Source organism: Myotis yumanensis, unplaced genomic scaffold (assembly GCF_028538775.1).
Source record: "Myotis yumanensis isolate MYYU_CA2020_CCGP unplaced genomic scaffold, mMyoYum1.0.hap1 SCAF_1, whole genome shotgun sequence".
Taxonomy (NCBI): Eukaryota; Metazoa; Chordata; class Mammalia; order Chiroptera; family Vespertilionidae; genus Myotis; species Myotis yumanensis.
The window spans coordinates 18,436,842-18,463,635 of NW_027223752.1; the positions used below are offsets into that span (position 1 = coordinate 18,436,842).

Below are 26,794 nucleotides of genomic sequence, written 5' to 3' on the forward strand. Positions count from 1 at the left end.
CTGGATCCGCTTTAAAAAAGGTATTTATTTTGATTTCCCCCTCACTCCCCTCCCTGTACCCTAAAGTACAGTGGCCACACTGACGTCTGGCAGGGCCGGAGTCTGCAGGCCCCCAGGCAGGGCTCACGTTTAGTGGAAAACAGGCTGAAACCCTTCCTGGGAGAATCGTGAAAGGGTGAGAAGAAACCACAGCTGCCAGCATGGTGGCGGTGGCCGTGGTGGGTTTTCCTTCTCTGTCTTCCAGTGGCCTTTGTTTGGTTTTGCTTGTGTAATAACTCGCTGTAATTTTTTTCCTACTGAACGCTCAACTCTGCCTTTCATGGTAAGAGAGCGAACCCTTGCTTTCAGAGTTCCTGGGCCCCCAGTGTGCCGGGCTGGCCTGCAAAGCCGGCTCCAGGTGGCTGTGCCCTCACTGAGGCCCAGCAGGGACACAGACCTGCCTCCCGCACCGTCACCTTTTGTCGACTTCACCTTTAGAGTCTGCCTGGGTCTGTTGATCATCTTACCTGGTTATTGTCATCCCTTGTGGTTTTTTTCCAGAACCCGGTATGCCAGGCACAAACTGGAAACTTCTGTTGGGCTCGGCACTTACAGTTCTGGCACGAACTCATAGCGTCTGCACCAGCAAGTCACCTTCTTTGAAAGCAGGCTTCCCTGCACAGGGGCTGCTCTGTTCCATAGCGCACTTACTATTTACGTGCTGGGTGTTGTACCCGTGGGCTACATGGCTGCAGAGTAAAGAGCTCGGTTTTTTATTTTGAAATCAAGCACATGTAACACAGAGGGAACCTTCCAAGTAGACTCCTTACAACCCAAAGGTTTGTTGTTAGGGATGCCGCCATTCCCACCAGCTGTCTGGAAATGTCTTCAGAACCAGTTTCCTGTTTGTCCACCAGGAGGTCAGCTCGTTGAATTATGGTCAGACCGAGCTTTAAACCCAAACCAGTCCTTCCCACCTCCCTATCCGTGGGCTCCCGCACGCAGGGGTCTCCTGCCCTCAGAGATGCCGAAGGCGGGGATCTCCTTCAGAACCGGGGTGGGGTGGGCACCTTCTCATTTCCCTCCCTGTAGCACAGTGTTCCACTTAACTCCTGTTGGGTGGAAAACTTAATCCTATTATTTCCATGGTATCTTTATTTATAGTCTTAATCTTGAATCTCTGTTTCCACATATTTCCATATTTGTGTCTAAAATGAATTACTCATGAGCAGTTTAACGATATTTTTTATGCCCAACGATGGGTGGAGGGTGCCAACGTCTCTGTATGAAACTGAGTGTGCGCTCTCCAATGAGTGCGCACTGTGCTAGCCTCCTCCTGGTATCTCGAACCCTGCAGCCCCAGCGTGGTGTGGGGCGTCCCAAAGGCAGGATGCAGACCGACACGAGGGGAAGTGCCTGTGTCTGATCAAGGAAAACAAGTGCTTTGTGGGTGCATTATTTTTATTTTTCAATGGAGTATTTCATGGTATATGTTGCAGGGAACTGCGCAAAGGTTAACAATGTATCAAGCGACAGATTTGCGTTTATCTTTTTTTTTTCCTAATGTATTTCTGTGGGGGAAGGATTAGCCCAGAAAACATAAAAAGCTACACATTAAAACTAAAGGCCCAGCCAGACCTCAGTGGCCAGGAATCCTGTTGCAAGAGTCGCTGCCCTGGTTTCCTATGAAGAACTGGTCCCAGGCGCCCAAGAGCAGCGTGTGGCCTGTGGACTGAAGTGGGAATTGGATGGCTCTCCAGGTCTCTGGTGGGAAATGTGTTCCACCTGCTTCGGTTCCTCTTTGTATCTCAGCTCAGGTGTCTCCCTGGGGAAAAGGTGGGCTTTCCAAGGGCCTGCGTGCCAACAGAAGCACGATCGTGTTCCAGATGGTGTGGTATCTGTGTGTGCGTTGGCCAGGGGTCCTCAAACTACGGCCCACGGGCCACATGCAAATACAAATATTGTATTTGTTCCCGTTTTGTTTTTTTACTTCAAAATAAGATATGTGCAGTATGCATAGGAATTTGTTCATAGTTTTTTTTTAACTATAGTCCGGCCCTCCAACAGTCTGAGGGACAGTGAACTGGCCCCCTGTTTAAAAAGTTTGAGGACCCCTGGCCTTGGCTGTGCCTGTGTGAGAGCAGACGGGGGTTGTTCTGTGTTTCCTGCAGGCCTTTGCTTTCTTGAAGCTAAAGCCATCAGACGTCCCTTCGCTGGCCACTACCAGTCAGCTTCCCTCAGTGGGCAGGGACCTCCGACCAGCCCCAGGCAAACCGGAGATCACGCGGGCCTTCGGCGATTCTGCCTTGCCCTGCACCTACCTGTCCTGCCCCCACAGCCCAGCCCTGGCGCTGTCAGTGTGTCTTCCTGCCCCACGGTGTAAACTGAATATCGGGATCCCACAGTAGCCCTTCCCAATCACACTCACTCTCTGTGCATTGCCCCTGGGGGTCTGCTTTGTCGTCCCAGCTTACACACACACACACACACACACACACACACACACACACACACACACAGCAGTGAGCTGGTGCTGGACCTCCTGCCCTCCATCCTCCCCTAGAGGAGGGGAGGTGCTCCTACACACCTGGGCCCACAGGCTGGCCGCCTCAGTTGCCGCAGACACAGGCACAGTGGAGGGAGAGCCGATCTGGGCCTTGATAGACAGGCAGGCAGCGCCCCAGAGAACGCACTCCACTTTCATTCAGAAGTCGGTGGTGGCAAAGGGGATTCTGCGACATGTACCTGACCTCAAATCCCAGAGGAGCAGGCACCAGGGGTCAAGGTCTCATTCCTCTGACGTCCCTTCCCCTTCACACCTTGTCTGGTGGCAATCCCTACCTACTGGATTCTCCGGGCCCAGCCTCTCGGGGTGCCCCTCTCTGGAGATGCTGTAACGGGTTCCCTGGTGGTCTGTCCACAGATGGAATTACTTTAATTTGTCCTCACTCCACCCACATCCTCTGACTTGAGATAGGTTCTTAAAATACCCTCTGACATGTCTTGAAGTAACCAAAGGAAAATGCCGGGCGCCACTCCAGTTAGAGAGCATGATACCCACGCTGCGGCATCTCACCGCTGCGGCATTTGCCCCGGGAGATCGAGGTTCGGGCTCCAGAGTTGCAGTGGTCGCCCCTTCCAGGTGTTTGAGGAGCAGCTCTTTGGTAAGGAAGTTGATTTCCGTGCAGGAAACCCCTTTTCAGGGAAGAGATCATTTCAACGGAATCATCTTCCTGGGACAGGACCATAGAGAGGCTGGCGCGGGACAGCGGGACAGCTCGAGGATTCAGTGTGGCGGGCGCCAGTTGAATTAGGCAGAGCTCGTTGAAGATGCAGAAAGCACAGAGTGGGCTTAGTTCTAATGTGTCTGTCTGATGACGCTTGGCTGTCAGATCTGGGGAAGTCGGTGGCTCTGTGGTCCCTTTGGAAATTCTCGTGAGTCCGTAGGTAATGCCTGCGTTCCTGAGTATTTGGTTCTTCGTCACCTGAGTGTGCGGAGGGAAGACCCTTGGGAGCCGGCAGGCAGCCGATTGGTTCCTGGGAGCGCTGGTGTCAAAGCTCTGAGCGATGTTGACTCTCCCTCCCTGACACACCTGCCAGTGTCACTCCGGGATGGAATCTTCGCTTCTGGAAAAGAGGCTTTGCACGTCTACCCAGCTGAAGACAGAGCTAATTGAAGATGCCGAGCAAATGGAAATATTCAATTGTCAGCACCCACGAGGATTGCATTGGCTGGTGGGGCCGGGCCACCCTGAGGACAGCTGGAGCGGGGGAGTCTGCAGGGGTGGCCAGCTGTCCTGGCCTCTTTGCTAGAGGAGGGAGTGGCTTCCCGGGTGGGGACTAGGCCAGAGGAGCTGATCTCCCCGTGGAGGGGAGAAGTGATCGTTGGGGAAGATGCTAACAGTGTGGACAGGGAAAGGATAAACTAAAGATACTAGTAGGTGTCCTGGAGGTCCCCCAGCATGTCCCACCAGCTGTGGGCCCAGCCGTCTGGTGCTCTGGCCCAGTGGCCTTGAGCTCCTCTATCTGACGTCTCTGGCTTCTGGACTTGGCATATCCTTCCTTCAAGGCAGCAGTGTGGCCAGGCCCTCCAGCTCTCAGGGCTCCCCTGGGCATCCCCATTCCTGTTCCTGCCCCAGGAGAACACCTCACACCCAGGGCCAGCTTCCTGCTCCCAGCTGGGTGGGTGGTGGCCTTGGTTGATGCATCGATGGTTGAAGAAGCCAGGAGCAAGCAGAGTCTAGAAGTCTCCAGCGTTTATTCCCTCCGCTCCTTCCTCCCAGTGTCGGAATCCCCTTTACAGAAACTCCCAAGTGCCCCAAAGAGACAAAAATGGAGAATGCAGTAAGTAAATTTACAGCTGAATGAGGTGCAAAGGGGGAAACATTCTGAGGAATGTACAGTTTCTCAGGCACCTGCAAGAAGTTAAAAAGAATTATTTTTTAGCCACTACAGGCAGCAGCTGCAAGCACAGCTTAACGAGCCAGACAGAGCCAACTCAGAATGCCTTCCCTTCCTAAGCAATGGCTGCAAACCATTACCTGCTCTGGGTCTCCTGTCACCTTAGCCCAGGGGTGGGCAAACTTTTTGACTCAGAGGGCCACAATGGGTTCTTAAACTGGACCGGAGGGCCGGAACAAAAGCATGGATGAAGTGTTTGTGTGAACTAATATAAATTCAAAGTAAACATCATTACATAAAAGGGTACGGTCTTTTTTTTTTTTTTTTTTAGCTTGCCCGCGGGCCGTAGTTTGCCCACCGCTGCCTTAGCCCCAGTCTCCAAGTTCTAAGATTTGAGACCCTATTTGAGACCTTTTTGCATTATCAGTGTCAGTCCACACAGCTCCTTCCTGATTGCTCCCAGGCAGTTGGACGGGTCATTGTCATTAGAAAAATGGTGAGTGCCAGGTAACAGAGGTGTGGGCAGGTGAGCGTGCCTTGGCTGAGAGGAGGGGGATGGGCCCTAATGCAGCTCGGGAAAGGACTCGAGGGCTTGGGTTCCTTGGGAGCACAGATTTGAAAAAGTAGGTGATGAAATGCAGACCCCTTTGCCGAAGGAAATGAGACAGAATGAAGGAACTCTGAAGATAGCGAAGTTAAAGCGTTCCTTGTTGCCCGAAGGAGACAGAAGTTGGGAGCATCTGCTTGGAGAGTGTCAATGAGCTTTCTTTCTTTTATAATCCTCACCCGAGGCTGTTCTTTTTATTGATGAGAGAGAAACATGATCAGGTGCCCACACACACACACCTCAACTGGGGATCCAACCCGCAAGCTAGCTATGTGCCCTGACCAGGAATTGAACCCTCAATCTTTTGGTGTAGGAGACAGTGCTCCAACCAGCTGAGCCACTGGCCAGGGTCAGCTTTCTTTAATTTCTCCAGCAGGGAAGCAGCAGGGACTGGTGGACTCATAGAGTTGGAGTCCTTGGGGAGACCCCCAGCTCAGCCACCCTAACATCACTTGGAGATATGGGGTATCTGTGACATAGAGCAAAGGCAACCCTTAGCGTCTGACTCCCAGCCCAGGGTGCACTCTGAGCTGTGTATCTTCCAGAACCTTTTCCTCAGCCTCATTCTGCATGAAAGGGGAAATGGGGTTGGGGGTAATAAATGGCAGTTTACACGAGCGAGAGAGCTGCTCCATGGTGGAGCTGACTGGGATGAATGCCTTCTGATTTGCAGAGTTGATGGTGACCCTGCTCCTCAGACCAGCACACATCCCTCGTTTAGGGTTCGCCAGTCACTGTTTGAAAGTCTCTGAAGGCGAATGGATGGGAGCCAAATAAGTCCTAAAATGCATGTATAGATCACACACCACGCCCCCGTTTCCCCTGTCCTCCCCCTGTTGATTTAGATGATCTTTGGTTGCAACAGACAACTTGCCTAGTAGTTCATTGTAACTCGCCTCATTTCTCCAAAGCAGCAGGAGTTTGGAGTTTTTCTTGAAAGTCAGTTTTGGGGAGGAGAAGGGCAGCTCTTCTCTAACCCCAACTCCCGTCACAAAGACGATTTTGGAAGCCACAACTTGGAGTCAATCTTTGGGTGAGGCTTTTATTCCCTAAAATCCCATCAATCTCGAAGATTGTGCACTGGGCTCAGCGGTATCACTCTGTCCCCCGTCTGGCTGTGAGAACCCCTCAGATGTTCATAGCGATGGTGAATGCCACCTTAACTGCCTTCGGCCAGAAGGGAAGTGGCGAGTGACCTGGGAAGATCTGGCAGCGCTCGCCTGCCCCGCTGCGGAATTCCACATCACAGGCAGCCGGGGTAGGGATCTTGATTGATTGCAACAGCAGCCAAAGTTTACGACTCCTAGTTCAGTAGGTTCAAAGCCGCAAACATAATGTGTCCTCTCTTTTAACCTGCACCTAGAGATTTTGCCAAAAGGAAAAGAAAAATGTCAACAACAAAGTGTACCTATTTGTTAATTTCTATGTATTCTTCTTGGGATCCTTTGGTTCGAAGAACTGCTTTTCCTGACCACAGCGCATGTATATGTAAGCTCAGTAAAGAGTTCTTGACCTCAGCTCTGTTCATATTTTGGGAAATTCTTTGTTGCGGGGGGCTAGCCTGGAGACGCTACAAAGTGGAGCAGCACCTATGGGCTCTACCCATTGGATGCCAGGGGCACGCTCTCCCTCCCACCCACTCATGAAGTCAAAAGTGTCTCCAGGTCAGAGATGTGAGGGATGGTGCTCACATTTTTCTAGCAGTGAGGATTGAGCCGGGGGCTTCAGTCGTCCTCCCTAGTCTGCGTTTGTTACAGTGGACGGTCTCAGCGGTCACTGCCCTCTGGTGCCAGACCCTGGAGGAAGGGGCGTGAACAGACAGTAGCCATCCAGGAAACCCACAAAATAGCCATGCCTGCTGGGTGGAGCGCTCTGACATGGACCCCGCTGATGCCCAGAATGACAGGGCAGTCTTTCCAGGGATACAAGGGTACTCTTCCAGCCTTACTAAGAGGGTTAGCTGCCCCCCCAAGGGTTTGGAGTAGATGCCCCACGCGTCGCTAGTTCTGGCAGCCACGAGCCAGAAAGGGAGGAAGGAGGAGGGACAATTCAGGCCAAGCCAGGAACCGAGTGGAATGAGATGAAAAACCAACCTGGCCCCTCCCAAGGCTGCATTCGCCCACTGCCATTTTATTTTGCTTCATTTGGAGGGAGGGCTGTTGACCCACAACCATTTTAAAAACAATGAACTCAGACCCCAAATGAAAATCATGTGTTACATAGGAGCAGACCCAGAGCCTGCGCCCGAGAGTCCTCAAGCCTGGCCTAGCATTTTCCCATCAAACGCACAGAGCAAAGGTGTCCTCCTGTGCCCAGAAGACACCCTCTCCACATTTTGGAGACATGAAGAGCAATGGTATTTTAAATCCACAAAGCTAAGCCATTGGTTTTAGGAACTCCCTTGCCCATTTCTCTCACTGGAGCCTAATATAATTGTGTCTGTACCTTCAAGAAAAAAGGATTTGGAAACATCTGTACGACACGTGACAGTCTGTCGGTCTCGCACTGCAGAGAAGAGGCAATGCAGTAAGACAACTGCGTTAAAGATGAATTTTCATTAAAGATGAAAATTGAAATGGGCCACTGGGAACCGGCCCAGGGGAGAAGTGACACTTGTTACTGAGGCAGGAGGAAGGAGGGATGGTTTGAATGGGGGATTTGAGACTGGCTGCGTTTTGAGGATGGCCGTGACTTTGTGAAGCGTCCGCGAGGGAATGAGTGCTGGTGCTGTACTGAACCACCCACTGGTGATGGCAGAGGCTCCTGTATTAGGACGCTGAATTAGGGCCTGTTGGGAGACACCTTCTCCACTCCACAGATACAGAGATCTGTGCTTCTTTATTCCCCTGCACCCCTCTGCCTCACTCCCGTCCCCCAGAGATGCAACAGGAAGGATACTCCTGCCAAGTGGATCTTTATTCCTTAAAAGAGCTCCTGGCCAAAATATTTCTCTTTACTTCTGCTGATAAACTGGATTGACCCATCTGGGGGGAACAACTCTTTAAACCCAGGGGAAATACTGTACAGCCGTCCCCCTCCCCCAGATCTAGTCCCAGACCTCTTATCCTTCAGCAGCTGTGGTGCCTTCAAAGCAGAAGTATTTTCTACCCCCAGCAGCTCCCCAATTTCTAACAGGTGTCCTCAGTCTAAAGCAGCGGTTCTCAACTTGTGGGTCGCGACCCCTTTGGCGGTCGAATGACCCTTTCACAGGGGTCGCCTAAGACCATCCTGCCTATCAGATATTTACATTACGATTCATAACAGTAGCAACATTACAGTTATGAAGTAGCAACGAAAATAATTTCATGGTTGGGTTACAACATGAGGAACTGTATTTAAAGGGCCAGAAGGTTGAGAACCACTGGTCTAAAGCCTCCTGCCAAGGGGATGTGCCTCTGTCGGAACATCCCTGCTGTCTAAGGTGCAAACCTCCTCTCGTCTGTCCTGGCCGCAGAGGATTGAGAGGCTTTCAGGGAGACCCAGAGTGTGCGCGTGGAAAATAGCATGTGACCCAAGGCAGCCAGTGGGAGTGACCTCAGAAAGGGCGCGGAGGGAGAGCGTGGGGCCATGCTGGGTCCTCGGAGGTAGGGGAGGTGGGTAGGGGCTCGAGATCTGAGAGGAGAAGCAGGTTACAGGTTATAAGCGCCATTTCCACCTTCCCGTAGTCTGCCGTCTTCAGGAAAGAGAATGGTCATTATGTTTCCATGCACAAAATGTCACCATGGGAGAACTTCAGATCATGTATGCTAATATGAAAAGGTGCAAGATATGTCGTTCATGAAAAATAGGAGGAAAAAGTTCTTTTTAGAAAAGTGTTTTCCCCATGAACCCACTTGTAAGGAATGGACACAAGCATGCATGTGAATATGTGAGTTGGTATTTCAGTGGATATATGTAAATGCCTATATCTATATAGACAGTTTCTGGACATACATAAAGAGAATGAATCTGGGAGTGGGTCTGTGAGGAAGGCATTTATTTTTCAATTAATTCCACCTGGTGTGTGTGTGTTTTACAGTGAGCACACACTACTTTCAGGACTCTTTTTAAAAAGGGAAAAAACTTAAGGCATTTTAATAATAGATAAGACTAAGCCTTGTAGCCTCTCTTTGGAGAGGAGAGACGGGAGGTTGTTGGCCCCAAGCGCACACACAGGATGTGAGGGTGTGACCAGCATAAATGCGTCAGGTGGTCTGAGGCTTTTTTCCCGTAGAAACGGGCCTGACTAGCTTCTCTTGGGTTGCCTGGTGTCCCCCACCGTACCCGCAGCCAGAAGGGATCCTCTGGTATTGGTCTGCACAGTTCTGACAGTTCTGTGCTTAGCCAGTTTTCACTGGGTAAAGGCAGGGATCTGGTGGGTTACTTCCTTTTTCATTTGCCTATAAATCTGGGTGTTGAACCCAGATGGCATTATATTTGACATCCTAACAGAGAATAAAAGATACTGCAACTTGGGAGTAAGCCAAGATTTCTTAGTTGGGACACATAAAAAATTGACAAATTGGACTTCATAGTAATTTAAAACTTCTGCTTATTAAAAGGCACTAATAAGAAACTGAATACACAAGACATGGACTGAGAAAAACTACCTCACAAAGGACTTCTATCTGGAAGGTTCAAAGAGACCTTCCAATAGTAAGAAGTTGAACAGTTCCGTTTAAAGAATGGGCACAAACTTGAACAGGCCTTTCTCAAAAGAAGATACACAAATGACCACTAAATACATGAAAGGGTGCTCAAAATCCCTTTTTGTCATTAGGGAAATATGAGTTAAAACCACAATGAAATACCACTACACATCTACGAGAAGGGCTAAAATTAAAAATACTGGCAATTTCATCTGATGACAGAAATATGGAGCAATTGGAACTCTCACACATGGTGCCTCTTAGGAAGAAGAGTCTATCAGTCCCTAGAACAGTGATTTTCAACCTTTTTCGTCCCAGGGCTCACATAAACTAATTACTAAAATTCTGCATCACACTCAAAAAATATATTTTTTGCCAATTTGACAAAATTAGGTATAACTTTGATTTACTTTTAAAAAGATGATAATTACCTACTCTTTTTTGCTCCAAAGTGACTTTTTTAAAAATCAGGTGCCTATCCTATATAATACAAGCCTAATATGCAAATTGACCGAATGGGGGCCGGGAGCGGGTGGCAGCACCCGATCGCCAACCAGGCCTAGGGACCCCCTACCCGTGCCTTAATTTCGTGCACCGGGCCTCTAGTACTTGTATATAAGGACTTCTGGTTCCAAGAATTAAACCATCAGATGCAACTTTATTATGCTATGTGCCCAATAAGATGCTACTCTGTTATGTGACCTATATATTTATGGTTCAAGACAGGGCATTCACACCGGACAGCTCTTGTTGTGTTGGCTGTTGTCATTTTTTTTATTCGACAATCTAAGGGAAAAGAGGTCAGTGCCCCTGCCTAAATAGTCCGGTATTGCATGTTTTAAAAATTCTGCGGCCCTCAGGTTGAAAATCACTGCCCTAGAAAGTTAAACATTGACTTACCAGCAATTACGCAAGGGAAATGAAAACGTGTTCATAAACGATTGGTACAAAAGTTCACAGCAGCTTTTTTTCTTTTTTAAATCCCAAACTGGAAGCAATACAAATGTCCACCTGCAGGTGGACAGATAAACAAATTGGAGCATAGCCACACAATGGAATACCACTCAGTAATAGCAGCAATAAGGAATGAACCCCTGATACCACATCATGGATGAATAACAACGCCAATCTAGCAGTTGCCCAGGGCAAGGGTAGGGATGACTGCAGAGGGGCTCAGGGAACTTTGGGGTGATGGAAATCTGTCTCTTCGTTGTGCTCTGTGTCTTCATTATGGTCGTGCTAACACTGCAGTGAAATTGGTCAGAACTCAAGAAGCTATACACCAAGGCTGGCATCACTGCTGCCACTGTGGTGCCAGTGTACACACACTTGTGTAAATACATAAGCATGTTTTCTCAGACCACGTGCAGTTCTCATGTTTGCCAATCCGTGTTGGGGGGCTGGGCATCCCGTGCCTTGCCTGCCATTCCATTCTGTGCATAGCATTTCGTATTAAAGCTTCTGTCCCCCCTGGAATTGACCCACTAAGGATGGAGAAGAGGGGCTGTGGAAGTTGATTATGAATGAGCTCCTGAGAAGACTGGGTGATGGGCCTACCCCCAAATGCCTGCAGACCAGCAGGAGTGCTGAGGTAGCATCAGGGGTTTTATCTGTGGCGGCCAAGGGTGTGGCAAATCTGGATGGAAGGAAGGATTGGGGGACGTGTCCTAAAGCGTCATTTTTGCTTAGTTTGTGTGTTCATTTGGCTTGGGTGGGGTCGTGGGTGGATGTTACGTGGGTCTACAATACTCCTCAAGTTGTCCCTTAGGTTCTGCAAAATTCATGGGAGTGTTAATCATACTGTTTTTGTTTAAGGCCTCTTTCTCTTCCTTCTTTCTCGTTTATTTCATTATGCCTTTTACACCTCCCTCCTGAGGTCCACTGTGACGGTGAAGAATATAAATCCTGACTCCTTACCTGTGTTTTCTCTTGTTCTGCCCCCTCTGAACCTCCTGGTGGTTCAGGAAAACTCCGGGTAAGAGTCACCTGGGGACGCGGGGACACGGGGCCAGGCCAGCCATGGGTTGCGGCGGCACTTGCATTCTCAAAGATGGCAAAGAGCCTACCTTGCTGAAAACAAACACGTGTGTTTTCTCAGCCCTGAGATAAGGAAGGGCCCTTTCCAAAAAGAGGGAGTAAAAAGGGGAAGCGTCAGCCCCCACAGCACCTCCTGGGAGCTGCTTGCTCCCCTGAGGTTTGCGAGGTGCCAGCAGTACCCCGAAACTGCAAATTCTGCATCTTGGCAACAGGCCCTGTGGGAAATCAAGAGGGCGGGGCAGCGGGAACCCTGGGAGCAGTGAGTGGAACTGTTAAGTTTTTCAGTTCATCCTTCAACTGACATATATTTCAGTATCAGTGGGAGCCATGACTGTTTTAAGAATTTCACCCCAGGAATTGCTAAACAAGTTAATTTACCTGTTTCTCATGCCATGTACCTATTAAAATAAACTTTGACTCCATCATGGAGTGTAAGTAAGTAACGGGCCTCCTGCAGGCAAAATAGAAAAGGGCTTGCAGAGTAAAAGCTCCTGTAGTTTTTTTCCTTTTGAGACATTGTCTTCTGGAACCAGCGCCATCTATATTATTAATCATTTGTGGGGCTTTCTACTGCTTCCCATTGCTCCCTTGGAATTAAACTGCCCCTATAAAATATGAAAAATGTACTTTTTAAACAGTAAAAAAGTCATTTTCTAGCATAATACCCCAAATAAAGTGCCATGGAGCCATTAGTAGTAAATTGAATTTTTTGGTGTGTAATTTGTACAAAAACTGACAGGTGCGATCCCCATTCTCCCCCCACTGTTCGTCATTGGGTTTCGTGGAATCAGAGGTAGCGATCTGCAAGGACAGGCATTCTGATGTCATCTTCAGTTGCACACTTCATTTACTTGGGCAGGTCACAGGCGGCGGCGGCTTCTGTCACTTGGTGCCACCGCACTTATTAGCGAATCTCGCCCCAGGGCAGCTGGGACGCTGGGCTAGGGCAGATGTTCTTTTCAGCCTATTCAGTGACCATTCTTGGGGGTTGTTTACCGTTGCCATGGTGACTTTCATTTCCATAGCAGCCGCGCTGCTGTTTCTCAGAGGAAAATGAATTTAGTTATAAAAGGATAATATTTTTCTCTGTCTCTGTATAACCTGCCATCTGTCGACCGGTGGATCAGTAAGGATTCAGAAACCTATTAAGAATTACAGCAATGAAGTGATGAGGATTTTTTTTTTTTTTTGGTCCCATATTAAAAGCAATCATAGATGTGGGAGCAAACATTGTGCTCTCAACATCATAACTTTGATTTTTTATATATATATATATGTTTTAAGCGTGTGTGTTTTTAATGCCTTCACTGCTGTACACGCACACACATACACACACAACCTCGTAAAATGCAACTTAGGTTCTGCTGACAAATGGAAATGACCAGCCGTCTTGTGTGTACCACACTAGATGCAGGTGTATGTAATGCTTTCTCTTCCTGGTGCTGTGAGCTTCCCCAGTTCATTCGAGATTCCTGTGGCTGAACTTCCTACTGTCGCCCCAGTCTCCTGCGCCTGCACCCAGGGAACAAGCTGTCGGGGTGCATGGATCAGCCCCGTTATCAGGAACTTACAGTGCAAATCATGAAACTAGCAAAATGAGAAGAGAGACCATGCTCTGTTTTAAAAACATAAGAACCTGCCCCTTACATCTCTTTCTAGAATACCTTTCTCCCTCTCAAATCCAAGTGGGAGGAAAGTCACCTTGGGGATCTAGCTCATCAAGTTTCGGGGCTTTTTTTTTTTTTTCCCTCTGTTGCATTCATAAACTAACGTGCAGGGGGAAAAACCACGCACACACACCGGCCCCGTTGTAAATAATGTTATTTATTGGTTGACTTTTCCAGATCCTGACATTGATGCTGCCAGTGCCATGATGCTTTTGAATACTCCCCCTGAGATACAAGCAGGTTGTGAGTAGCTATTTCTATAGCCTTCAGCACATAGTTTGTGAACTTAACCTTCTCATTTACATACCAGGCCATAGGGAGAACTAATGCTCAAGTAGAACCTCCCTGCAGAATCACTTTAAGACGACCTTCGTGCGTGATGACACACATATGCATATGAACACGTGGGCCGTGCATATGTGTGAACGGAGGCTTAGGTGTGTCTCCACGATGGCAAAGTTCTCGTCTAATTTCAGAGCTTCGGGCTTGGGGGAAGGGAAGCAGGCCCCGTAATGAGTCCCAGCGGAGAGGCCTTCTCTGCGCCTGCAGGGATCGCTCCTGCGAGTCTGTGGTTTCTGCTGGAGACGCTACGTGGGGCCAGCTTAGCAGTCCTGCCGCTGAGCGGTGCCCATTTTTAGAAACTCCTTCCCTTTGGGATCTCATTAATAGCAGGCTACCATCGTATAGATGGAGAGAGGGGAGAGGGTCGTCTGGCTGAGGTGGGTGTCATGCAGGAGCTTGGACGAGCCTTGAAATGCACCCCAATGGCGCCCCAGGGTCATCCGCACCAGCCTTCCTGGCTGCCAAGGGCAGGAGGGCAGGGCTGATTAGCCCAGCAGAGCTCCTGTCCTCACCGTCTGTTGGCCGTTGAGCAATATTAGGCTTGAGTCAACTCTCCTCCTCCTTTGAGCTTCTTTTCTACCCACCCCCTTGTGGTTTTTTTTCCCCTACGTCTGGAGCTAGACTACCATGGTTTTAGAAAGATCTTCTTGCCAAGGGATGAAAAAGGGCCTTGCATGGAGATGTCTGTCCCCTCTTCCTTCTGGCTTGAGATGAGTTCCTCTGCCCACGTTCCACCCCCAGCCAGAAACCTGCTGAGCGGACAGCCAACTTGTCCGCCAGGGTCTGCTCAGCTCATCAGCAGGACGTTGCTGAGCTGCAGCCTCCTGTTGAGGAGACGCGCAGGCGTGGAGATGACAGCGTGAAGCGTAGACCCGGCCAGGACACCAGGAGCTGGTGCCCACCCGGCTCGTTCTTATGGCCGGGCCCTCACCTCTGTTGGGGCTCTGGCTCTCGAAGGATTGCGTGGCCTCCTGAGCAAAGGGACTCGCTCACTTTGGGAGTCAGTGATGCTTCCCACAGAAAAGCCTCCAGCCTCGGACTCCAGCAGGCTGCCTCTGTTACTAGTGCGCCGATGTGGGGTTCCCGGCATCCTTCCCAGCCCTGCACTGTTCACAGCCGGCCACCAGCCTGAGGAAGTTTGACTCCATCCTTTCTCACTTGTTCCTGTTTTTAAAAAAGATCCAACATACATAGCCCAGCTTTCTCAGGAGGGACTTGTCCCTCCATCAGGGGCTGCCCTTCCCGGCTGCTAAAGGCACAGCAGTCTCAGTCTCTCTTTGCTAAGCTCGGATTGTTAGCGATGGAAACGCCAGGCTGCCCACTCCTCCGAGCAGCAGACACACTGCCCAGGGAATGTGTACCTGGCAGTTGACCTGTAGTGTGGTTTTTCAACGATGTGTGAAGTTACAGGAGAATATTAACACGAAACACCGCCATTCTCAGATGACGTTGCAGAGAGGGCATGGACCACGTTGTAATCAGGTTACAGTCTGAAATGGTTTCTAAAATCAAGTCACATAACTCATCATGGGGGACACATACTGACTTCCTCGGAGCTGTGAGATTCCGGCACCTTCCTTAGCATCCGGCCACTGGTCATTGGTTTAAAACAAATACGTTTGACGAACTGGAGGAATGAAGTTAAGAGGGAAAAGGCGCAGGATTGGCCATTGGCGGGTCCTCAGAAGCTTCCCTCAGATCCCATCATGGGGTTCCTGACCACAGGAAGAGCAGGAAAATGGTTTCTTTTTTTATTAGTTGATAAGTGAATGGCTTTTAATGTTTTCATGACTAAATTAACTTGTCCCCTCTCTTTCACTACAACACTCAAACTGTAAATAGTTATTTTTTTTTTCAAGGTATCCATAGCCTCGTTTACCTTGAAATGCTGAATTTGAGTTTTCAAAGCTCCTCGTCCATGTGTTGAGGCTGTCAGCTCATTTTCAGAAGGTTTTCCTGCCTGTTAACACTGAGACGCCCAGCACACCTTCATGAAGGCCTCACACCACACGGGGGCTCCACGTCCCGGAAGGAGGAGCCACAATGCTCACTGGAGCCATGGAAAGAGCAGCAGAGGAATAATATAAAGGCAGAGGGTGGGGCCACCAGCTGTGTACACCTTCCCCTCTGGCCCTAAGCCCCGTAGCGTCCCCTGGAGGTCAGGGTAGAGCAGTGTGAGTGGGCTGTGAAGCTCCAGAGATTGGAGCCTTGAGTGTCTGCTCTGTGCACTGGGGAGCCAGGCTGGCTGCTCCTCCGCCTCCTGTACCCACAGTCACAGGTGTCCGTGTCTCCACATCTGCTCACGTAGCTCTTCTCCGCCTCACTCTTCCTTTGCCTCCCTTTATGTTCATGTTAAGTTGCATAATGTTTCTTACCTGGGACGTGAGATGGTACCCTGCCTCCCAGAGGGAGAAGCGTTAGAGACACAACACGATGACGCCTCCGTCCCCTGCCCAGCCAGCTGTGCCCAAGGCCTAGAAAAAGCAAGAAGGGATTCCTTGGCAGAACGGGTCCGAGGCAGCAGCCACCGGCCAGCCTGCTGGAGTGCGGGCAGCCCGCCTCGTGGTGTGTGCGCGCATGTCACCGTGTGGGTGTGTGCGTGTGTCGCCATGTGGATGTGTGTGTGCATCATCCAGCCTCGGGTCCTGCCACTGCCCACGTGAGGGAGTGCGGGCTCCTGCCTGCACACCGCCTGCCTGCAGTCTCCCTGGGCTGGGCTGGGCCCAGCTCTGTTTATGGAGCCTCCTCATGTGCCACTATTTATAGCTTCTTGTTTTCACCTCCTAGCTGTCCGATGCTCCTGTGCGAACGGGGCCACCAACCTGGTCTGTCTGCTGCTGTCACTCCCAGCCGTATGAGGCTGGCCTGGGCCGCCTGAAAGGCTTTCCCTTTCTCATTGCCCTTCGTAGCCTCTGCCCTCGGGTCACCAGACAGCAGCCACTTAGAGCGTTTCCTCTCATCCTGCCCTTGCTCGGCATCTGCAAAGCCAGCTCGGGGCTGGCAGACTGGCCATGGTCCAGCATCTGAGCTGAGTAGGTCAGAGAAAGAAAATGACACAAGAAGCTGGTGAGAGCCCCAGTCAGCAAGACCCTTGATCTTTGGGGATTCCCTCGCTGCCCCCGGGGAGCTCCGCGCACCAGGCATCACTTGTGCTGGACTCCCTGTGGGTCCCTCGGCCTCTCAGTGCAGCGGGTGCTTCACTTCCAAAGAGACAGCCATGCCTCTCGTTAAAACCTCAGGCTCCAACATTGTGTCGTGGGCCATTCCCACCAGCAGCACCAGCAGTGACATTGTCTTTTTCAAACGTTGCCAGTTTGCAGCCTGGGGAACATTCTGTAAGGATGCCACCGTGTCTCCCATGCTGGATAGGACACTCAATAGGACTCGCCTTCCACAAACATCAGGGCAGAACATTGCTGCAGCACAATCTCCTCCACTCTGGGTTATGCTTCTAGTCAGACCCATCCAAACCACCCCACCCCCACCCCAAAATGGCCCTGTGGACTAATTCCAGCCTCTAGAGTCTGCTAAGCCCCGGCGTGGCTGTCCCCTTGACAAGCCCTGTGAGTCATCTGGAACCCCACTCGGGGAACTGTTTGAGGCCAGGAGTCAGATCACCATTACTCATCTTCAAAGACTTATCTAATCCCTGGTGGGAATGTTCCCAGAGAGGAAGTCCAGAGAATAAACACAACAGCAAAGCTGGTGCATTCCGCTCCCTGCCTGGAACCGGGAACATACCAGACCCACCGGGCATCGGGGAAGAGAGACAACCAGGAAGTCAGCTCCCCTTGCAGGCGCCTCCCAGCATCCTTCCTTCCAAGTGAGCAGGTGGTGGCGCCGACTTCAGGAAAGGGGAGGACTGTTGATCACCTGGCTGCTCGGCTTGTGGCCTCGGGCAGCGTTCGCCAGGGCTGCCCTCCAAGGGCAGCAGCAGGCGCTCAGGTTAATTTTAGAAGCTGTGAAAACCAAGGAAGCGAAGCATCAGGGGGATGAGGAAGTGTGGAGGGTAGGGGGCCGCTTGGAGGGAATTTGTCTTGTGCCACAGACTCTTTTTTTATCAAGATGATCACATGCCGATGGATGTCCTCTCTTTGGGTGTGAGTGTTGCTTTCTTGCTGGTTAGAAATAAGAAAGTTTAGGGTCAGTCTGTTAACGTAAGAGAAGGGGGTGGATCAGCCCAGGTGCCGATGTCCTTGGCACCTGGTTCCAGCAGGTTGAGAGTCTCAGGTGTGTGTGTCTTCTCACCTGCAAACACCGCACGATGTAGCGAAAGGGATGGTGCTGGAGCCTGTGTCTTTTCCTGTGAGAACCACAGACCCGAGCTAGCCATTCCCGTTGATTTTAAATGTCCGGTTTCTTATTTCATCTTCTCTAGCTGCCGCCTCGGTGGCACCCAGCTCACTGGGCGGGGTGCACTGGCTGTAAAGGGCTTTATGTGTTTTGATAGACTTCGAGGGAAACACAGAGTAAAAGGAGCAGCCAGCCAGAGGGGCTCCTCCAGAAAGGGCCGAGGACTGGGCCTCATGCGCCTTTAGGATCCCAGAATCAAAACAGACCTCAGGACGCCTTTCTCACACCTTGACCTTAACCTGCTTGTGATCCGTCTTCTGAAGCCGTGTTCCTGACACCTGGGATGGGGACAGAAAGGAGAAGAGATGGGGAACAGTTCCGAGTCACAGCTGGTCGCTGGCAGGCAGAGAGCAAACGGGAACACATGCGCCATCCCGCCGCCAGGAGCCTGCCAGGGATGAGGACTGAGCGATGCCGGGGTTGGCAGAGGCAGCGATCCATTGCAGCTCATTTGAGAACGAGCTCAGGATTCTGAGGAGCCTGGAGTCTTGGGAGGTTCAGGAAGTAGCTGAGGGGAAGCCTTTTGATGCTGCGGGATAGCTGTGTCCTGAGATTCTCTTTGAAGTGAATGAGGTTCGTTAAACAGGAGGGTGTTTTAATGGGTGAATGCAGAGGTAGGGGTGACTACAAACAGCATGAGAGGCCAAACGGATGTCCCCTGTCCTGACCTGGTCAGGCCCTGTGCCTTACAGATCATTGATAAGAGGATGCGAGAGAGGTGAGGTGGGATGGCGGGACCATGCGCTTACAGGATGGGCCAGCCTCCCAGCTAAGCCATTTATGTAACTTGTCTTACTTAATCCTTAAAACAGTCCCGTGAGGCTTGTTTGTGCATGTTTACAGGGGGGGAAACTGAGGCTCAGAAAGGTTGAGGCACTTGCCCAAGGCCACAGAGCTGGTGGTGGGGCAAGACTTCAGGTGGCGGCCCTGCTGCCTCAGGTGTCCGCCTGCCGATGCAGGATCCTTCATCCGTGAAGGCAGCAATGAGACGAGGAGCGGAGGACCCACTTCCTCAGTTTCCCTTCCTGTTGGGCATCAGAGGATTCTGGGCACGGGCACCGTTCTCGGGGCTGCTTTTCTCTCTGACTGGCAGGTGATTCAGTGGTTACGCCCGAGTCCCCGAGAGCACGCGCTCCGTGACTCCCATCTGGTCTCTCTTCGTTCCAGGCTCCCCAGGCCTTGTCCCAAGGTGACAGGACATGGACAGGGGAACAGAAGCCACATAAGAGCAGTTGTTGCTCTTTCATTTTAGGGTTTTTTATTGTTGTTGTGGGTGGGGGGGTTTTATCCCCACCTGAAGATACGTTTTTATTGATTTGAGAGGGAGAGACATCCATGTGAGAGAGAAACATCGATTAATTGCCTCCCATACATGCCCTAGCCAAGGATGGGACCCACAACCCAGGTAGGTGCACTGACCAGGAATTGAACCCACAGCCTTTGGTGTACGGGACGACGCTCCAGCCAACTGAGCCATCGTCCTGGGCTCGTTTTGTTCTTAACGGGCTTTCGGCTCACGGGTCACTTCAGGATTGCCCTGTGGGTGTTGACTGTGTTGGTGATGACGATGATACTGACAACTAATGTGTGATTTTGTAAGTAACGGTGCCTTCATTAACTCAGTCAAATCTCCAAATACTCTGTGAGATAAATACCAAATTTTGGCCCCATCTTAAGTAGCTTTTTCAGGGACACAGGCAGCAAATGACAGATGGAGTGCGTACCCAGGTCGTCCGACACCAGAATCTGTCTCGCGGCCACAGCGTGTAAGACCACCTCCTCCTCAGGACGCTGTAATGGTTTTCACGGGATCTGGGGGATACAATCCAAACGCATCACATTCCTGCTAGAACTGGCTGCTTTAGCAAAATGACTTTTTCATTCCTGCGCACAGTGTGCTTTTTATCACTTCCAGGCCTTGTATGTGTTGTTCCTCTGCCTACAGGAAGTCTTCCCAGATACACCTTACTTTGGGCTAGGTGTCTCCTTCTTTCATGTCTTAGTGTATTTTCATTGCCTCTAATTCTCTTTCCGTCCCACTTAAACTGTGGTGCCACCGTGTCCCCTTCACCTAATACATACCCAGGTACTTGTAAAAGATGGAATGTATTCATTGCTATGATCTGTATATGGGACTGGGATAATTTTTACTGTCAAGAATGCTAACTGTGCAGGCTTTAAATATTTATCGGGGGGTCTGTTCTATCAGACTCCTGCTCTTGATGAGGTCCCTAGGGACGGAGGTATTAGGCAGTGTTATCAGAATTAGACTGCGTCAATGGATATCCATACCATACAGCAAAATAATTACGAAATCCTTTCCCTCTGTCTGCAAATCCCAAAGTTGTGCTGGTTTTGCATGTCTTTCCTTGAGAACTCTCAGTATTTCCCCCTATATTTCCTTCTTGAAGTTGTAGGATGTAGTTCTTACATTTAGATTTATGGTCCATTTCTAATTAACTTTCATGTATGGTAAGAGGTTAAGATCCAGGTTAAGTTTTCCCCCAAAAGGCTCTTCAATTGTTCTAATTCTCCTTTCCCCCATGGTGTTGTCTTGATACTTTTGTCAAAAACTAGTTGACCAGCCTGGCTCAGAGGTTAAGTGTCCACCTATGAACCAGGAGGTCATGGTTCGATTCCCGGAAAGGGCATATGCCCAGGTTGTGGGCTCGATCCCCAGTGTGGGGTGTGCAGGCGGCAGCCAGTCGATGATTATCTCTCATCATTGATGTTTCCATCTATCTCTTCCTCTCCCTTCCTCTCTGAAATCAATAAAGTCATATTTAAAAAATAAAAAACACCAGTTCACCACATGTATGTGGGTCTAGTTCTGGATTCTAGTTTGTTGCATTGTTCTCAATGTCTATACATAGGCCAATACCACACCGCCTTGTAGCTTTATAGGAAGTCTTGAAATCAGATCATATAAATCAAGTAATATAAATTTTAGCCCTCTTTCTTATAGAAAACTCATCAACTAAGCAATTTATAGTAATTAGCTGTAGTATCACATTATAACTGGTTTCATGCTTTGAAAATATTTGGTCCATCTCCTGCTTTAAATGATCTGTTATCTGAAATCTGGCTAATAGAAAGGGGCAGGTAGGAGTTCTTGATCTGGTCAAGCCTAATGTCACAATTAAATATGGTAAGAAACAGCACTGCTTTTAATTTTATCTCCCTCCCCACCTTTTGTAAAACCTAGTAGCCAGAGCCTTACGCACGCTGGCAGGTGTGGCTCAGCTGGTTGGGCGTCATCCCGTGCACCCAAAGGTCGCCAGTTTGATTCCTGGTCGGGCACATGTCCAGGTTGCAGGCTCAATCCCCGATGGGGAGCATGCAGGAGGCAGCAGATAGATGATTTATTCTCACATCAATGTTTTTCTCTCTCTTTTCCTCTCCCCCTAAAAATTAAAAAAAAAGACAAATTTTAGAAAAAGAGCCTTATGCACACCTGTAAGACAAATGACAGAAATACTAGCACGAGCTCCAGAATGCCCAAGGAATCAGTCTATGATGTCACCCCATATTCAAGAGTGGAATTCATCCTACATGGTTAAAGGTTTAGAATATTCATGTAACCATGTTCTTAGAGACCTAAAACTTAAATAAGTGAAAAGTATGTACATGTTTTGTAAAAAGGGTTTGTCCTACACAAATGAGACCGTTGGAGGGCCAGACTATAGTTTAAAAAAAAACTATGAACAAATTCCTATGCACACTGCACATATCTTATTTTGAAGTAAAGAAAAACAAAACGGGAACAAATACAATGTTTGTATTTGCATGTGGCCCGCGGGCCATAGTTTGAGGACCCCTGCCGTAGATGCATGGAAGGGTGCCGGCAGGTGCCGTGAGAACATTAGCTTGAACCAGGTGAATCTGCTATTGGGGGTCAAAAAAAACGTCAGGCGTCGGGGATTTCCTGTGGTTACCCTGTTCGGTAAACCCTCAGACAAAATCAGGTGGTGGGAAGCCACTGTGAATGTGTATGGAAAATGGACAGGATCCGATGGCTGTGGGCGAGAGGGTTGGCTTAGGGTTGGCTGGGTTGGTCAGAGAAGGTGGGCTGTTAAGAGGACCCAGGAGGTTTGGTTGGGGGAAGCCTCAGGAAGGACCAGGTGGGGCCCTCGGAGTGGGCTCCGGGCGACTGAGGCAGAAGCCAGAGCCTGGCCCTCAACCCTGCGTTCCAATGACAGCGCCGGGCAGCGGGCGTGAACTGTGTTGTGAGTGCCTGGGTGCCAGGGATCTTGTAGAATCTGCTTTGCTGTTATTTCTGTCTATTCCCTTGTTGGGCTGAGGATAGGAAGGTGTTGTCAGCCTCTGACAGGATGGGTGGAGATGCTCTTGTTGGGCACCTGCGTTCCGTGGCCAGCGTTCCTGAGACCTTGCGAGGGCCTGGCTGGAGGTGAGAGCTTAGATTTAGTAAATGCAAGCAAATCATGTCTGAAGCCCACTCTCCCCAACTCGGCTTTCTTAACAAGGCATCATTTGGTCGTAAGCTGTTGGTCTCACCTGGGTGACCGAGTGTCTTTTCTTGAGGCGTGCTGTCTTTCTGTCTTTCTGCCGCGCACTCTCTTGGCATCTTCGTGAGTCTCTGTCTCTGTGCTTTTTTTCTTGGCCTCTGCTTGCTCTCTATTCTTTTGACTAACTGCTTTTTTTCTCTCTCTCCCTCTCTCTCCATCCAAAACTTCTGACTCAGAATGAAATCTTCACAGTTGAACTCACCTGTGGTGTCTTCTTGTCGCTCTTGCAGTTCCGCCAGGAGTGATACAGAACGGAGCGCGGGTTCTGAGCCGAGGGCTGTTCCCCGGAGTCCGGCCATTGCCAATCACTCCCATCGGAATGACGGCCGCCATGAGGTAAGGGGGGCGCTGGCTGGGCAAAGCCTGCCTGGGGAGTGGGAAGGGCATCGTGGGTCCTGCCTGGGGAGTGGGAAAGGCATTGGTGGGATGGAGAGAAACAGCCTCTAAGGAGTGAAGACAATAAACCTGGTTTGGGTGTTTAAAAAGTAACTCCCAGCGACCCCGATCCAAACACCAGCTTCTCCTTCTCAGCCTGTCAGGTGATCCTGGTCTCCGTGCAGGTGAGATGAAGACAGATCAAATTAAGTGGGTTAGAAAACAGGGTAAGGTGGGTAGAGGGAATGGTGAGCAATTTGTTCAAGATCCTGGCTGTAGACGCAGGCCTGTCACTTACCAGTGCCCTGCCTTTGGGTGGATGTCTGACCTCTCTGGGCCCCAGTTCCCTCCTCCATGAAGCTCCTCAAATCAAATGCCAAAGCGTGCGTGAGAAGTGCCGAGGCACCTGGTCTATAAATAACCGGGCATCGTTTCCCTGCTTCTAAGAATCAGGTCACTTGCCAAATCAGAAGAACTAGGGTCCTGTGCCAGCGTGGATGTCTGCTCCGACTGGCTCTGCTGCCTCCCTGCCCACTCCCGCCCACCCAGCCACCACCAGCCATCTGCAGAATCTTCCGGGTCTCCCACCACATCACCCAACACCCATCCCCGTCCCCCCGTCTCCTGGAGCCAAATTTGTTTCCCAGATATGTCCGGGATTTGCCCATCTTATTCAAGCTGTGTCCTCCCGTAGGTTTTCCTCAGCCTCCACACAGAGGGCAGCACGTCCTTCAGGACCCATCACGAACATGATTCCCTCACAGACCTTTACTGAACACGGCATCCGCTGCAGGAATGAATTGCCGCTGCAGAGATGAGAGGCATTAGGGTGATGGAGGAACAGGAAACACACAGGGAGGGCATGTCCCTTCTTCCTCCACCCCTCCCCAGTCTCTCTGTGGCGCCCCCTCTTGTCCAAGCCTCCTATGGACCAGGTGGTACAGCAGAAATGTGGCTGGCACAGCCCAGCCCTAGCCCCTTTGCAGGAAACACTGGAAGGGTGGCTTTGGGCTGAGTGACAATAGCTTCCTAATGGCACAGCCTGCTCAAAACCTGCCCACAACCAAAGCACCATTGTCTAAGAGTGTCCTTCCCGAACTCATAGGAGTTTGGAGCAGAATTGTTTCAGTATCCAACCACAATTTGCAGAAACTGGACAGGTTACCATTGCCATGGAGATAAGCAGCTAAAGAAAACCATCCTGCATTTCCAGTGCACCATCCAAATGCCGCACCTCCCACCCCAGTTTGAAGAGAAATTGGCAGAGATGTGTTGCAAGCTCTGTAAGGTCAAGGACCCTTGCTCATTATACCTGTGCCCTCTTTATGTCCCCAATGCCTGGCAAATAGACACTGAGGTGCTTTTTGGGGAAAAACACACACATAAATATACATAGATATTTGCAGAATCAGTGTCTGGGTAAAACTCATTAAGAAGTGCTTGGGAGAGTCCTGGCCCATGTGGTTCAGTTGGTTGCGGCATCGTCCTCTCCTGGTGCCACCAGGAGATTGCTGGTTCAGTTCCTGTCAGGGAAGATGCCCGTGTTGTGGGCTTGGTCCCCAGTAGGAGGGTGCAGGAGGCGGCCATGCATTCTCACATCTATGTGTGTCTCTCCCTCTCCCTTCTCTCTCTATAAAAACTCAATAAACTATTCTTTAAAAAAGAAGAAGAAAAGAAAAGATCACTCCTTGTTCTTTCACATTCGTTATAATTTAAATTTCTTTTTAGTTTGGCCATGTCTCCATAGAACCAGACGCGGCTGAGGTTAAAAGGGAAGTAAAATAGCAGCAGATGTCCTCTGCCACACCACGTGGCGGTGACCAAGGGTGCCCAGGGGGCACAGACGTTTGCGCGGGTTGTGGGCCACTGTCCCTGTCAGTCCAGCTGCGGCTGGAGGGAGGACAGGGGAGTCATTAGCACCCACTAAAGACCGATTTTCTCCTCTGCTTCGTGTGACAGGTCTTCTGTGTGAGTCTAAGCGACTTCTCCTTAAGTGAAAATATTTGTCTTTCAGGGATTTTTTTTTTCCTCCACTGAGTGGCAAAGGCCATGTTTGTTTGTCTTAACTCTGAAACCATTATTGACTTAGATGAAGTGTTACTTTTATTAGCTGATCATTACACAGCTTGTATTTGCTGGGTTCCCTTGCATATAATTATGATGTGAAATCTCCTTGTAAGAGTATCTGTCAATAGTGTAATTGACTTTAGAGTGTTGACTTTTTACTCAATAACCTCAGAGATTGGCCCATCCATACACGTTGGAATCCTACTTATTTTTAAATCTGCCTGGGCGGAGAGTCCTCAAGACACATGATCCTCAAAATAACCGCTCACACGTCTTAAAGTTTTATGCCTGTGTCTTCTGGTGCTTTCCCAGTGGGGTTTCTTACAGAGAATACATTGAAGGCAAGAAACAGCTACCGCCCTAGAAGCACTGTTTCTGGCCCCCTTGAGAGACGGGAACCCCAGATTTCTTCCATTAATAGCATTCTGGGCTGCCTCCCAGGTAGGGACCCTGGATCTGGGCCACCTTGCTTTCAACTATTAGGGTTCTTTTTGGCCCCAAGTAACCACTCAGGTGGCAGAGAGGACTTGAATGTCCAGGGCTTTCCAGAGGAATCGGAGACAACAGACGGGAGTGGGGTTCTTCATAGGACAACAAAGCCCAGAGATTGCACTCGTGAGCTTGGGAAACCAGTTTCCTGGGTTCGTATCCTGTAGCTTTGTGACCTGGGGCAAGTGTACCTGGAAGAAATCAGCACCTGCCTCAGGATTAACACTGATGTGCCTGGCACAGAGTGTGCATTATGCAGGTGCTTGATAAAAAAAGTGGAGAACAACCCAATTCAGAAATGGGCAAAGAACTTGAATAGACATTTCTCCAAAGAAGATACACAAAGGGCCAGTAAGTATGCACATGAAAAGATGCTCAACATCTCTGTTCACTAGGGAAATGCAAATCAAAACACCAGTGAGATACCATTTCACACCCATTAAAGTGGTTACTATCAAAACAAACAGAAGCCTAATCGGTTTGGCTCAGCGGATAGAGCATTGGCCTGAGGACTCAAGGGTCCCAGGTTCGATTCTGGTCAAGGGCATGTACCTTGGTTGCGGGCACATCCCCAGTGGGGAGTGTGCAGGAGGCAGCTGATAGATGTTTCTCTCTCATCGATGTTTTTAACTCTCTATCTCTCTCCCTTCCTCTCTGTAAAAAAAAAAAAAAAAATCAATAAAATTAAAAAACAAAAACAAAAAAAAAAAAACAGAAAATAACAAGGGTTGCCAGGGATGTGGAAAATGGGAATCCTTATGCACTATTGGTGGGAAAGTAAAATGGTGCAGCCACTGTGGAAAATGGTGTGGAAGTTCCTTAAAATAGAATGGTCACATGATCCAGCAATTCCACTTCTGGGTACATACCCAAAAGAATTGAAAGCAGGGTCTTAAGAAGATATTTGTAATTCCATGCTCATAGCAGCGTTATTCACAATAGCTAAAGTGTACATGTGACCCACGCGTCCAACAGATGAATGAATAAGTAAAATGTGGTATATACACACATAGATTATTATTCAACCTTTTAGGAAGGAAATTGTAACATGCTACAGCATGGATGTACGTTGAGGATATTATAGTGAGTGAAGCCAGTCACAACAAGGCAAATAGTGAGTAGTCAAAATTATAGAAAGTAGAATGGTGGTTGCGCCAGGGACTGGGAGGAGAGAGAAATAGGGAGTTATTGTTTTAATGGGTATAGAGTTAGAAACTTACAAGATGGAAAGTTCTAGAGATGGATGGTGGTGATGGTAACATAGTATTATGAATGTATTAAAGTTTGGTGGCGGGGGGATAAAATTAATGTGGAGAGGTTCAT

The 26,794-nt window shown here is 49.6% G+C and overlaps 1 protein-coding gene across 5 annotated transcripts in view; it reads left to right on the forward strand.

Moving 5' to 3' along the window:
* The window catches only part of FOXN3 (forkhead box N3), a 417,639-nt gene that overhangs the window by 372,229 nt on the left and 18,616 nt on the right, over positions 1 to 26,794 (forward strand). For 3 of the 5 annotated variants that reach the window (XM_070415047.1, XM_070415036.1, XM_070415057.1), the window contains 2 exons: positions 13,497 to 13,562; positions 22,771 to 22,876. In XM_070415047.1, coding sequence (XP_070271148.1) covers positions 13,497 to 13,562; positions 22,771 to 22,876 — 172 coding nt within the window. The remainder of the gene's footprint in view (positions 1 to 13,496; positions 13,563 to 22,770; positions 22,877 to 26,794) is intronic. The other 2 variants (XM_070415062.1, XM_070415071.1) reach the window with 2 other exon arrangements.